A 13,458-nucleotide genomic window follows, 5' to 3' on the forward strand; every position below is an offset into this window, starting at 1 on the left:
AACAATGAACGTAAGGCATATACCGACCAAGCTTGTTTTGCAGCAGGGCTTTTTTGCACATAGCCTCATACCCCACTCATCACTGAAGCACCATCATAGCACTGACTAACTATGTTGTCAGTACTGTAGCCAGCAGCTGAGAGGTGGCCTAATTCAGACCAGATTGCCATAGACTGCACATGACAGTAGCTGTTTGCATGCTTCTGCAAACCCCTGTTGCGTTCCAGTGCTGCTTTCAAATTGGTATAACTACGCAAGGAAAAAAGATGTTTCTCTCATTAGCGTCACCGAAACAGCAACGGGGAAACAGAAGCATGCATCCCGCAAAATGCTGTATTCCAGCCTCATTGTGAGTGTAGAACGCGCTGTTGTTTTCGGCCAATTAAAAACAGAGAAAAATACTGCAATTTTCTGGTGTTATTTTGTGATTGGTTGGGGGAATCTACAGCCCTTCCTCAAACTTCTCAACACACAGCCCACCTCAGATTGCTTTTAACCAATGCACAAATTGTAAACATAAATAAATAAATAAATAAATGATTAACGCTGTTTTTGTCTAAGTTCTGACTAGGTGGGCAAGACAGACATTTGGGTGGGCTCAGGCCACCACTGCCCATGCCTAGATCTGGCCTAGGTTCCAGATGCTTACTTGCACACACACACACACACACACTGTTACTTGTTATTGTAATGTACTGATGTAAAAAATGATTAACCAATCAGGTTCACCCCGTTTATGCATAAAAGCCACCTAGCTGCAGTTTAAACTCAGGTATTTATTCAGGTTACAAACTGTGAAATACTGGAGATTTAGGAGAAAGTTTACATCCAGGTTTATAAGATAAAAGATTGTTTTCCTCATAATATCTTATTTTTAATACTTTGTAGTGGAATTGTCATAAAGATATTTTATGGCACTTATTAATATAATTGTACAGATCATGCAGTGATTTTATTTAGCATATTTGCTCATACCATTTGGAATTAATTCCTGGCAAGCCACTGCACCACAAGACCACATGATTTTATCATGCATGGTACATGACATGATTTCGGTTGCGCCGTGCTGCTCTCTGCTGTCTATAAGGCCTGGCTGTGCATTGCTCAGGCGCATAGATATCTCATAACGTGCGACTATAACCTGTGCTTAAGGCAAAATATGATCTAACTTCCAAACCACAAAAACATAAAAAAAAAAAGGCAGACCACATACTGCGACATCAAGATCTGTGTGAACAAAAGGAACATTTAATGTTGTGATATGAACCTTAGACTTTCCATGTTTTGAACCATGACTTGATTTCCGGTAAAATACGAAGTGACCAGTAGGAGGCGCGCCTGGGCGTGTAGGCGGAGTGCTTAACGCTGATTGGACGGCTGACAGGAGACGGCGCAGTACATTCCATGATTAGACAACGCACACGCAGTGGCTGATTTAGCTATCTGCGTTAGTCGTGTAAAAGGGGAAAAAAACACTTTATGAGAAGATCGGCGATTTACGAAGGGAACAGTTGAATAACTGCTGCTGTGTAAGCTGGTGACAGATCTTTTCAGCAGAGGTGAAGCGGAAAGCTCTTTGGAAGATGGGTTCAGTCCCGGCTGTGTCTATCCTGATTTTGGGAATCGTTGTTCCTAGCTTGGCAGGATATGTGGAGGTAGGCTATGACACGCAGGTTTTTTTAACCGACTGCGAACAGCAAAAATAATGTTTTGTAATGTCTTAGCTATTGTTCTCGTTGCACCGTGTTTAAAGATTGCTCTTATTTTCCATTTTAATGGATTCCCTGAATAGCGAAATGCGTTCAACGACTTTAATTTCCTATACGCCGACGACAGGGACGTATATTTTAGGTCAACCCATTGCCTGGATTTTGTTTTTGCTTGTGATGAATTATTTGTTTTTAACCCTTTCGTGGACCAGGGAAACAACATAAAATGGTTTAATTATTGTTGAGGATGTTTGGCCAGGGCAGTTTTCCCTTTGCAGTACTGATATTGCATAAGGATGCAATATGTGAATAGACCTCCCATACCCAATGACTAAACGTTGTTTGTTGTGTCCCTAGTCTCAGCTGTAGTGTAAGGTTTTGCTGGTTAATGGGACCTAGCTAATGTAAATAATGTTCCTGACACCTAATTCATGTTAACTAATGTAAATAATTTACTGAAAGTAATATAACCACTATGTAATAGATATATAATATTTTGCAAGGCATGCAACAGCATATTAGATTGGCAATATAATCACAGTACAGTATTTTGTCCATGTCAAGAATCCGTATCCATCTGTAGTAACATTTGGAGAATTAGCATGTATTGTACTGTTAAGGTAAATAATGGTAAATAATGTTCATTTTGCTGCAACACTGAGATGGTCACTGTTCCACTTCATTGTGGAGTTATGTAAGGTGATCTGAGTTATTGGTGTTGAAGGACTGATGTTTCCTGGCTATAATTTCCTGTCTTTAGTTTCCTGTCTTGCATTACTTCAGACAGAGTTGGACAAGGCCACAGCCTTTGTTTTGTGATTACTAGTGAATCCTGAGTATATGAAATCATAACTAGTTCTCATTACAAAACAAACAAACAAACAAAAAACCTATAAACTGCAATACAATAGTTACAGAAAAACAAAGTATAACAATTATTCATACCTTGTAGCTGTATTTCAGTAAAGAAATACTGAATGTAACATCTATTCAGTCCATGTCTGTTTTGTAATTAAAAAAAAAAATTCTGCAAACCAAACACAGATTGCTTCATATAAAACGTTCATATAAAATAAGAATTCTCAGCTTTTTCTCAAGTCCCTTTTTCCACTTTTACTTTATTAACAGTAAAATGGGGAATGTGAAAACCGAAAATGTGAAAATGGCAGCTATTTTTTAAAACCCATTTCATCCACACACACGCATACACATACAAGACACCAGCAGGGGGAGATGTAAGGATTTGAACAGGGAACATTTGGGGAAAATACACTATATGGCCAAAAGAATGTGGACACCTGACCATCACACCTATATGTGGTTCTTCCCCAAACTGTTACCACAAAGTTGGAAGCACACAGTTGTTTAGAATGTCTTTGTATGCTGTAGCATTAAGATTTCCTTTCATCAGAACTAAGGGGCCCAAGCCTGTTCTAGCATGACTATGCTCTGTGCACAAACGAGGCCCATAAAGACATGGTTTGCCAAGTTTGGTGTGGAAGAACTTGAGTTATCTGCACAGAAACCCCTGACCGCTACCCCCCTGCATACCTTTGGGATGTACTGGAATGCCAACTTTGCACCAGGCCTTCTTGCCAGACATCAGTGCCTGACTTCTTGTGTTCTAGTGGATGAATGAGCACAAACTCCCACAGCCACGCTCCAAAATCTAATGAAAAGCCTTCTCAGAAGAGTAGAGGCTGTTATAGCAGCAAAGGGGGAACAACTCCATATCAGTGCCCAGGGTTTTGGAATGATATGTTCAGTAGTCAGGTGTCCACATACTTATGGCCATATAGTGTAGTTAAAGGTCATTAGAAAGCTGGCATCATTGCAGCCATATACAGATGTTATAGTTAAAATATTTGATGATGGAATGATGTACATTGATATATCTGCTAATCTGGCTCTAAATTGGTGAAGAGAAATGCTTGGCCAGGAGGGGCCGCAGGTTTTGCCAAGACCGCAACTTCATTAGGAAAGGACAAGCAGACAACAACCTGCTATAAATGGTAGTGGCCAAGCTGGTAAAAAAAGTGTTGCCATACTTTTTAGTACTGGAATGAAACCGTTTTCAGATGTCTCATATTATACTTTGATTAGACTGTCCATTTTTAAAATACATATCAAGGTACACTGATCAGCCATAATATTATGACCACTGACAGGTGAAGTGAATAATATTGATTATCTCGTTACAATAGCACCTGTCATGGGTTGAGATATATTAGACAGCAAGTGACCAGTCGGTTCTCGAAGTTGATGTGTTGGAAACAGGAAAAATGGGCAAGCGTAATGATTAGAGAGACTTTGACAATGGCCCAATTGTGATGGCTAGATGACTGGGTCAGAGCATCTCCAAAATGGCAGGCCTTGTGGGGTGTTCCCTGTATGCAGTGGTTAGTATCTACCAAAAGTGGCCCAAGGAAGGACAACCGGTGAACTAGCGACAGGGTCATGGGCGCCCAAGGCTCACTGATGTGTGTGGGGAGTGAAGGCTAGTCCGTCTGGTCTGATCCCACAGAAGAGCTATTGTAGCACAAATTTCTGAAAAGTTAAAGTTGGCTATGATAGAAAGGTGTCAGAACACACAGTGCATCGCAGCTGCGTATGGGGCTGTGTAGCCACAGACCTGTCAGAGTGCCCATGCTAACCTCTGTCCACTGCCAAAAGTGCCTACAATGGACAGGTGAGCATCGAACCGGACCACGGAGCAATGGAAGAAGGTGGCCTGGTCCGATAAATCACATTTTCTTTTACATCACATGGAAGGTCAAGTGCGTGTGCATCGTGTACCTGGGGACCAGGATGCACTATGGGAAGAACGCAAGCTGGCGGAGGCAGTGTGATGCTCTGGGCAATGTTCTGCTGGGAAACTTTGGGTCCTGGCATTCATGTGGAAGCTATTTTGACACATGCTACCTACCTAAACATTGTTGCAGACCAGGTACACCCCTTCATGGCAACGGTATTCCCTAACGGAAGTGACCTCTTTCGGCAGGATAATGCGCCCTACCACACTGTAAAAATTGTTCAGGAATGGTTCGAGGAACATGACAAAGAGTTCAAAGTGTTGGCTTGGCCTCCAAATTCCCCAGATCTCAATCTAATCGAACATCTGTGGGGTGTGCTGGCCATCAAGTCCGATCCATGGAGGCCCCTCCTCGCAACTTGCAGGACTTAAAGGATCTGCTGTTAACGCCTTTGTGCCAGATACCACGGTACACCTTAATGGATCTAGTGGAGTCCATGCCTCGATGAGTCAGGGCTGTTTTGGCAGCAAAAGGGGGACCAACACAATATTAGGCAGGTTGTCATAATGTTATGGCTGATCGGTGTATGCTCTATAGTATATTAATTCTATAGACCATTTCAAAGTTAGCAAACAGAATGAAATCTGAAGATGCATGTGCAGTTTGACAAGGAGATGGAACATTTTCTCAGTAATTCAATAGCTCAGCCAATTCATAGCTAAGGCAGTAAATGGACAAATTCAGAAAACAAGTTGTTTTTCATCTTTTGATGTGGATTAGATGGATATATGGATTAATGAAGCAGCTTTGCATTTGTAGTTTATGATGTTATTCTTACTAATACTGTTTCACTGTTCCAGAAAGATGCTAGCTCTACACAGAACTATTGTACATCTAGTTATTAAACAGTCCTCGTTACAATAGACAAAAGTGAGATGGTCTGTTCCAAATATGGAGTATAGCATTGTCAGTTTATGTTTTCCAATTGCTTAGTGTGATGTACACCAAATGCAAAGGTATCTCCAGGTTCCAAGCAGTCTTGTGTATTGCATCATTGGACAGTTCTTGTCAGTGTACATAGAACAAAAAAATATAAAAGTTACAGATTATCAGATTGATTCAGCACACCAAATTTCAGCTTGATCAGAGAAGATCCTGAGAAATAACCAATTTATTTCAACTTAACTCCACCCCTTTTCAAGGATTATGCTCCTAGCTTTGCATATCACCTTCATTAAGATTCCTGAAGTGCAGCTGTACCCCACTTGGATTGATTGGCATGTGGTGGCCATACTGTACACAAATATCAGTGTTTTTGATAATTATTTAGGTTCACGCTTTCTTGAGTACCAAATTTATGAAGATGCTACGAAAATCCTAGGACTAGTTTGCAAAAGTAGATTTTGCAGATTATGCAAATTATTGTAAATTGGATTAGGCATGGTAAATGGTTCCAATGGCAAATTTATACGGTTTGAGACAAGGAATCATCACAAACAAGAAATTCTCCTCTGCCTCTTATTTTTCATGACATGTGCTTATGTATGCAAAACATGAATAGTGTCCCCATTGGCCAATTTGAATGAGATTGCATTAGATAGTAGGGGGTCTGTACCAGAACTTAGCATTCTAGTTTTGTGACAATAGCTCAATGGTGCTCAATTTCAGCTCGATCAGTCTTATGGTTCCTGAGATGCAGCTATCTGACCTGAACTCTGCTCCCTTTATATGACCATGCCCCAAACCTTGCCTGTGACCTCAGAATCATGTCCTGTATATTAGGGCTGCAACAACTAAACAACAAAATTGGAAGGAAAAAAAAAAATCAGTAAAAGAAAGAGTTGGCAACGAACTTCATTATCAGTTAGTTGAACTGTGTTATGAATCATGCTGTGGTGCACGCTACATCACTTCATAAAAACACATTTGATTGAAATGGCAGAGCAGAGAGAAAATGGCACAATCTTCTCTAAAGTATGGAACTCTTTACAGTACACTACTCTGCTGGACATAACTTGTGTTTTAATGTGAGTAATATTAGCATTTGTTTGTGGGAATTTGTGAAACAGTGAATGCGTCATGTCTCTGCTTGAACTATCCATACTAACCGCCTTGTACTGGGTTTTCTGACCTTATATGTTTTTCTGGCTGTATCACACATTTGTGGTCATATATCTAACTTTCCTAGTCTATCAGAAAATATTATTTTGCACTACTTTTGTCAAATAATGAGTAGTTTATATAACAACTTGATGGGTTTAAAATGAACATGGACTTACATGAATGATTAGTCTGCGAGACGAATGTTTTCTCACTTCAAAACTCTGTCATGCAGTTTTGGGCATTGAGCAGTGAAGCTGTTTGAATCAATTATCTTGTGAGTTGTTGAACTATTTTTCTGACCCAGTAGCACTGATAAATGATTGTATATTCTCAGCATACACAATATATATATTTTTAATATGTCTTGTGTGTCAAGTCATCAAGTCTCCATCCTGCTTTTCGTTCACATCAAAGTCGATCCTAAAAAGAGTTGATTCACTAATTATTGAAACTAAGCATCAACTCGAAAACTTTGGAGTCAATTCCGCATGCCAAAAATGATTCTCCCTGGATGCACACAGCAAGCAAAATGAATTTAGCATGAAAGACTTTCAGTGAGTGAAACAGCAGCGGGTATTTATTGTGCCTTTATTCTGAATTTGTTTGTTCAGTATTTGAACAAAATTAGGGTGAGAAAGACAGATAAGACACAGCAGTTAGTGAACTGTTATTTAATTAAGCCTAGTTAGGAAAGAGTTCTGTAGTAGTGTTGATTAAAATGGTTCAAATAAATTGTTTTAAAATGTTTTGTATTTAATGCATTTAAAAAACTAATCTATTGGTCATAAAAAAAATAAATGACAGGTTATGAAAAAATCATTAGTTGCAGCCTTGCTGTATATTGCTGTCTTTTAAGTTACGTGTGAATTGAAGCAAGCATTCATGAGTTACAGCTGTTTGAGTAAATTAAGCTCCACCTCATTCGAATTGATTGACATTTGGCAGCCATATAGTTTACAAATGTCAACAAGTTTTTGATAATTATTGAAGGTCACACTCTCCTGAATAGCTTGGCACTAAGTTTGATTGGCCAAATATCCTACACTCTTGTGTAGGGCAGATTAGGTCAATCTTGCTTGCTTGAGAGTTGGGAGGGAATTCTGCCTGTTGACCAAGTTTCATGTCTCTACAACTTACGGTTTGGTTCTGTACGATTTGTTTTAAGTTAAAAAAAGTGTAATAATTGCAGGGTCCAAGCAGTCCTCACAAATAGCACCACCAGTGGCCAGTTCTTCTTCAGCATTCTTTTCAAGTTTTCTCACGCTATGTATGACCATGCTCCAGACTTCAGAATCTTGTTCTGTATATGGCTTTCAAGTCTTCGCAAGCAGTCAAGTTACAGCTGTTTATTAGCACTGTGACATGCCTGCTAAAATCTGATTGGCTGCAGGTTGCCATGTTTTTGAAATAATTAACGGATAATTAAAAAATCCAGTTACAGTTTAGCAGATTGATGCAGCATACCAAATCTCAGCTTAAATAGACTTACAGTTCCTAAGAAACAGCTATTTGAACCTTATTCCACCCGTTTCCACGACCATGCCCCAACCTGAGCAGACATCCTCAGAACCTTGTACCAACCATAACTTTCAAGTCTGGTTCAAATCCATATTAACAGTAAGAAATTACAGCTGTCTGACATATGGGGGCCATATTGTTTACAAATGTCAACATGTTTTTGATAATTATTGAGATTCATGCAGTCTTGACTGGTTTAACATCAGTTTTGTGAAGGTTGGACAAAAATCCTAGGACTAGTTTGCAGAAGTAGGTTTCATATATGATGCAAATTGTCTCAGATTTAAGTAGGTGGAGACACATGTTCCAAAAAAAAAGAAAAAGTTATCTAAACTTATCTCCTCACCTTTGTATGACTACATGCCAAACTGGGCATATGACATCAGAATCCTGTCATATGTATGCCTTTCTTGCAAAATTTCAAAGTCTTGTGAAGTTTCATGCAAATTCACGTAAGCACTCATGAGTTACGGCTGTTTGAGTAAATTAGGCTCAGCCTCATTAAAACTGATTGACGTGTGGTGGCTATATTGTTTAGAAATGTCAACATGTTTTTGGTAATTATTGAGGGTCACATGCTGCTGAGTAGGTTGTCAAAAATTGTGAAGATAGGACAAAAATCCTAGGACAGCTTTGCAAAAGTAGGTTTTGAGTATTATGCAAATTAGCTAAAAATCTAGGTGGGGGTCAGTAAATTGTCCATGAGGCTTTTTTAGGGGAATTCTAGGAATAAGTAGCAAACTTAGGAGGACTTAGAATATTCAAGATATGAGCAAAAACGTAAAACTTTAGGCCAGTCAGGCTCATTTCTTTTGTCTGAGTAGTGGGAGGGAGTAAGACATACTAACCAGGTTTCATGTCTGTAGGACCTACAGTTTTTTCTGCACAATCAGTTTTGGGAGAGAAAAAGAAGAAGAAGTACAAAAATCCTAACAAAAACAGGAGGGTGCCAAACGCTTCGAACTTGGCACCCAAATAATAGGAATTATGGGGTGGGGGGGGATATTCAACCATCCCAAAGCACATCGGGATTCCTGAGGAAAGGGAAGACATATTCATATATTGTTTACATGGTTACCCGGTGTTTAGATAACAGGGAAACAGTTTGTCGTCAAAATCCAAAACAAATTTTTTAACAGAGTTAGCTGCTGGTAGACACTGTGCGCATGGTCCCCCTCCATCATGGGCCATGTTAACCACTTGGATATGGCTGTTTCAGCATCTTCGTGGTTAATGCTTTTTGTACTTGCTTTCTTCAAGCACCTTCAAGAGGGAATAAAGTCAGACATTAAGTTCAGTAATGTGCAGTCTTGTTATGCAAGCCAACAGTTTACACATAATTTTTAGAATAATATGCTGACATCAAAAGCTAGTCAATATTCTATACAGCCATACCCAACTCTATGTGAAACTGGAGCGTTCTTTTTGCCACCACGTCTTATTATTTATGAGAACAGAGATACTGCCAGAGATGGTTGCAGATCCAAACATGCTTGAAAAACATACTTCATTCAAGCACCATTATGTAGAGGAGCATATCTTAAATTGATCAAAACAAGTCTACTGCTACAAAAAAGATATAATACTGCAAGGGTGTGCATATTTGTGACCCTTATTTGGCCTGCAGGCATTGTATTGGAATGTGGTGGGACGCTGTTTCAAACAAACAGTCATAGAGAAATTTAGCAGCTGGTTTTTAAAGGAACGTTTGAATATTCCTATGTATTTTAAAATTTCAAGGAGGAGTGTCAAAAATGGCAGTTAGATGTAAGCAATTTTTAGCATATTATTGTTACTTTTGACCAGTAGGTGATGCTGTCACGAAATTTGTTGCAAAGCCTCAGGTCATGGTCCTGAAGATTCATACAACATTTTGTATCACTGTGTACCGTCGTTGCTGAGATACAGCCTTACTTCATGTTTGGCAGCTACGCTGTCAGATTTGTTGGCCCATTATGCACAAACTGTTTGGAATATTCAAAATTCTTTTGATAACTTTTGTGAGACTTACTCTGAAGATGATGTGTGCCAAATTTGGTGATGATTGGACAAAATTTGTAGGAGGAGTAGCGAAAAAACAGTTTTTGACAAAATCCAAGATGGCAGAAAATCTAATTAGGCAGAAATTGACGTCATAGGGTGCATTGAACTCGTCTCGACCTAGGGAATCCAGGGATGCTCTTAAATTTTGTACACACGGTTCAAAGGTTATGACCATAAAACCAAAATTTGACCCAATGGTGGCACTAGAGCACTGGCAGCACTTGGCCCAAATTTGGTCAGGATGTTCCTTAGACCCTCCCCAGTCAGTGTGCCATATTTTTAAACTTTTTACCAGACGGTTCGATGGGCTGCCATAGACACCCTAGCCAGAAGAAGAAGAAGAAGAAACAGAAGAATAACAATATGGTGCATACGCACCTTCGGTGCTTGGCCCCCTGATAATAATAAGCTAAATAGTGATTTTCTCAAAATGAAAAACCTAAAGAGAAGAATAATGAGTACAAAGGTTATTTTTGCTGCATGTCATTACTAGAAACACTCATTACCCTAACTAAAAGTTTCTGGGCTTTTGTAACCTAAACACTACAAAAACAATCTTACATAATTAATCTTTCACCAAAGAAAATTAACAAAGATTCTTAACGTTTCCAACATTTAATACAGTTTTACACACCTTGAGCTCAGTCTCTCTGGAACAGGAAATGGAGGTGCCTCTGAAGCATACTTGTCTCTTTCCCACTCAGACCCTGTTTCACATGAAGATACAATTCTCAGTCTGAAGCACACAGATTCCAACAGGGTTACAAGCATTTCGTGCTTCAACCCCTAACAAAACTCCAAAAAAACCCCAAAAAACCACAAAAGACAATAGGGTTACAGCATCTTTAGTTCTTGGACCCCTAAAAGTCCTAACAGTTCCAATAGGGTTACGAACTCTTCATGTTTGAACGTGTAATAATTTGCAAACAGTTAACATGTTTACTGACATTTTAGTGACCTCAGTATTAAAATGCTCTGGAATTTTGTTCAAAAATGAGTTAACCATATAATGTTCATCACTGGGGGATACTTTCTCCCGTAATTTTTTTATTATTATTTTGCCAAATTTTTGGTGTAATATTTAAAGAAGATCAAAAGTTCCAAATGTTTACCAAACATAAACCAAAAACTTGGTTTTATAAGAGTCTTTTTGCCAGCCAGTCCTCATCCAGGATGAATGCAATGTAGGCAGCCTTGACCAATCCACTTTCTATTTACACACTGACAAGAATAGTCTAAGGAGAAAGTAACTTATGTTCTTGAGAGTGATATACTTCTCTCTAGTTCATTCTTTTATTCAAGACTTTTCATGGACAATTTTGATTTCATTTTCACCTACGCACCACAAATGTAATGAATTATTTGACATTGCTGATGTCTGTGGTCACATCCAGTACAAAGGAAAACATTTTAGAACAAACATGACAAAACTTCCACATTTATGCTTCCATAGTTTGATATGTCTGTCTTAAGCTGTTTGAAAGAAGGGCCCTTCATTACTTTCACAAATTCACCAGCTGACTAAACCCTGAATTAGCTGGATCAGTTTCTGCTAGGAAGTTGGCTGTACTAAGTAGATCTCTCACTTCCTCTTCATCCTGTAACTGTGCAATTTCGAAAGCATTGTTTTCTGTTCCTGTCTATAATATTTTAGCTGCTGCTGTGTGTGACATTTTGTAACATTATGAACTACAATACATATCACAAACCAAGCAACTTTGCTAGGCACTGATATATTTTTACCCTACTAGCCTGAAACTCTGAAACAGCATTGACTTGAGAAACCTTGACACCGGCAATTGGTCGTTTAGCATCAGGTGCTGTTTTTCTGTAGGTGTTCTGTTTCAAATGACATATCCAGGTTTGTCTGTCTATTTTAACCAAATTTCAAGTTATCATATGAGAACAGTCACTTATTTTGCCCTGTGCAGAATGCTAACAAGATAAACTGCACAGACACTTGATGTTTGAGATTTTTCCCCTTATCAATGAGATAATGCTGCATGCAGAAGGGTCATGTAATAGTACTAATAGAGAGAAAGAGAGATTAGTTGTGTAACTGCTGTGAAGACAGAACCTGATATTATTTATTAGAACCTGTGGGGGCGGGGGGTGTTAAGCAGAAAAATAAGTTAAACAAAAAAAAAAACAATCACTAATAATCACTTTCTAATTATCATCACTATTGAAAAGTGGTAGATTACATTTCATTGTATGCCAATTTAATCAGATTTACCATTTCTGCCTGTTCTTCTTATTTGGCCAAAAACTGTGTAAAATCTAGAGGCAGGCTTGTGTGTGAAATTCCCAGGAGATCAGTAGTTTATGAAATCCTCAAACCAGCCCATCTGGTACCAACATCCCTGCCATGATCAAAGTCACAGAGATCACACTTTTTCTTCATTCTGATGTGAAAATTAACTGAAGGTCTTGACCTGTATCTGCATGATTTTTTGCATTGCGCTGTTGCCACTTAATTAGCTGATTAGATAACTGCGTGAATGTGCAGGTGTACATGTGTTCCTAATAAAGTGGACAGTGAGTGTATATACATCGATCAGCCATAACATTAAAACCACCTGCCTAATATTATGTCGGTCCCCCTTGGGCCACCAAAAAGCTATGACCCGTGGAGGCATGGACTCCTCAAGGCTTCTGAAGGTGTGCTGTTGTATCTGGCGTCAAAACGTTAGCAGCAGGTCCTTTAAGTCCTGTAAGTTGTGAGGTGGGGCCTCCATAGATTGGACATGTTTGTCCAGCACATCCCACAGATGCTCGATGGGATTGAGATCTGGAGAATTTGGAGGCAAGTCAAAACTTTGAACTCTTTGTCATGTTTTTCAAACCATTCCTGTACAATTTTTGCAGTGTGGCAGTGCGCATTACCCTGCTGAATTAGGCCACTGCCATTAACGAATACTGCTGCTGTGAATGGGCGTACTTGGTCATGGAACAATGTTTAGGTAGGTGGTACGTGATAAAAGTACCATCCACGTGAATGCCAGAACCCACGGTTTCCCAGCAGAAAATGTTGTTTTAATGTTATGGCTGATAGGTGTACATGTGTTATTGAAATGAGTGTTCATACTGGAGGGAGATGAATGTTGATATACAAGTGTCTTGATGCTTACAACTTTGTTGTTTGTGGGCACATTAAGTTTTGTTTTAGGATTACAACATTGGAAACGTTGTTAGACTGAAACCCGAGGTGCTGCCTAAACAGATGCAGTAATGTCTTTTTTTAAGATGAACAAACGTAGATAGCTGAAATGTGTCCATTATAGGCAGCTCCTCTGTAAGAGCATGATTGATGTAGAGCTCAGATTGTTAAA

At 39.1% G+C, this 13,458-nt stretch overlaps 1 protein-coding gene across 5 annotated transcripts in view; it reads left to right on the forward strand.

Annotated features, from left to right (window-relative positions):
- Positions 1-1,378: 1,378 nt before the first annotated feature.
- The window catches only part of aplp2 (amyloid beta (A4) precursor-like protein 2), a 91,819-nt gene continuing 79,739 nt past the window's right edge, over positions 1,379-13,458 (forward strand). For 4 of the 5 annotated variants that reach the window (XM_026914426.3, XM_026914428.3, XM_026914430.3 and 1 more), the window contains exon 1: positions 1,379-1,655. In XM_026914426.3, the coding sequence (XP_026770227.3) occupies positions 1,584-1,655 (72 nt within the window). In that variant the 5' untranslated portion in view covers positions 1,379-1,583. The remainder of the gene's footprint in view (positions 1,656-13,458) is intronic. The other variant, XM_026914427.3, reaches the window with a different exon arrangement.

Source organism: Pangasianodon hypophthalmus, chromosome 6 (genome assembly GCF_027358585.1).
Source record: "Pangasianodon hypophthalmus isolate fPanHyp1 chromosome 6, fPanHyp1.pri, whole genome shotgun sequence".
NCBI lineage: Eukaryota > Metazoa > Chordata > Actinopteri > Siluriformes > Pangasiidae > Pangasianodon > Pangasianodon hypophthalmus.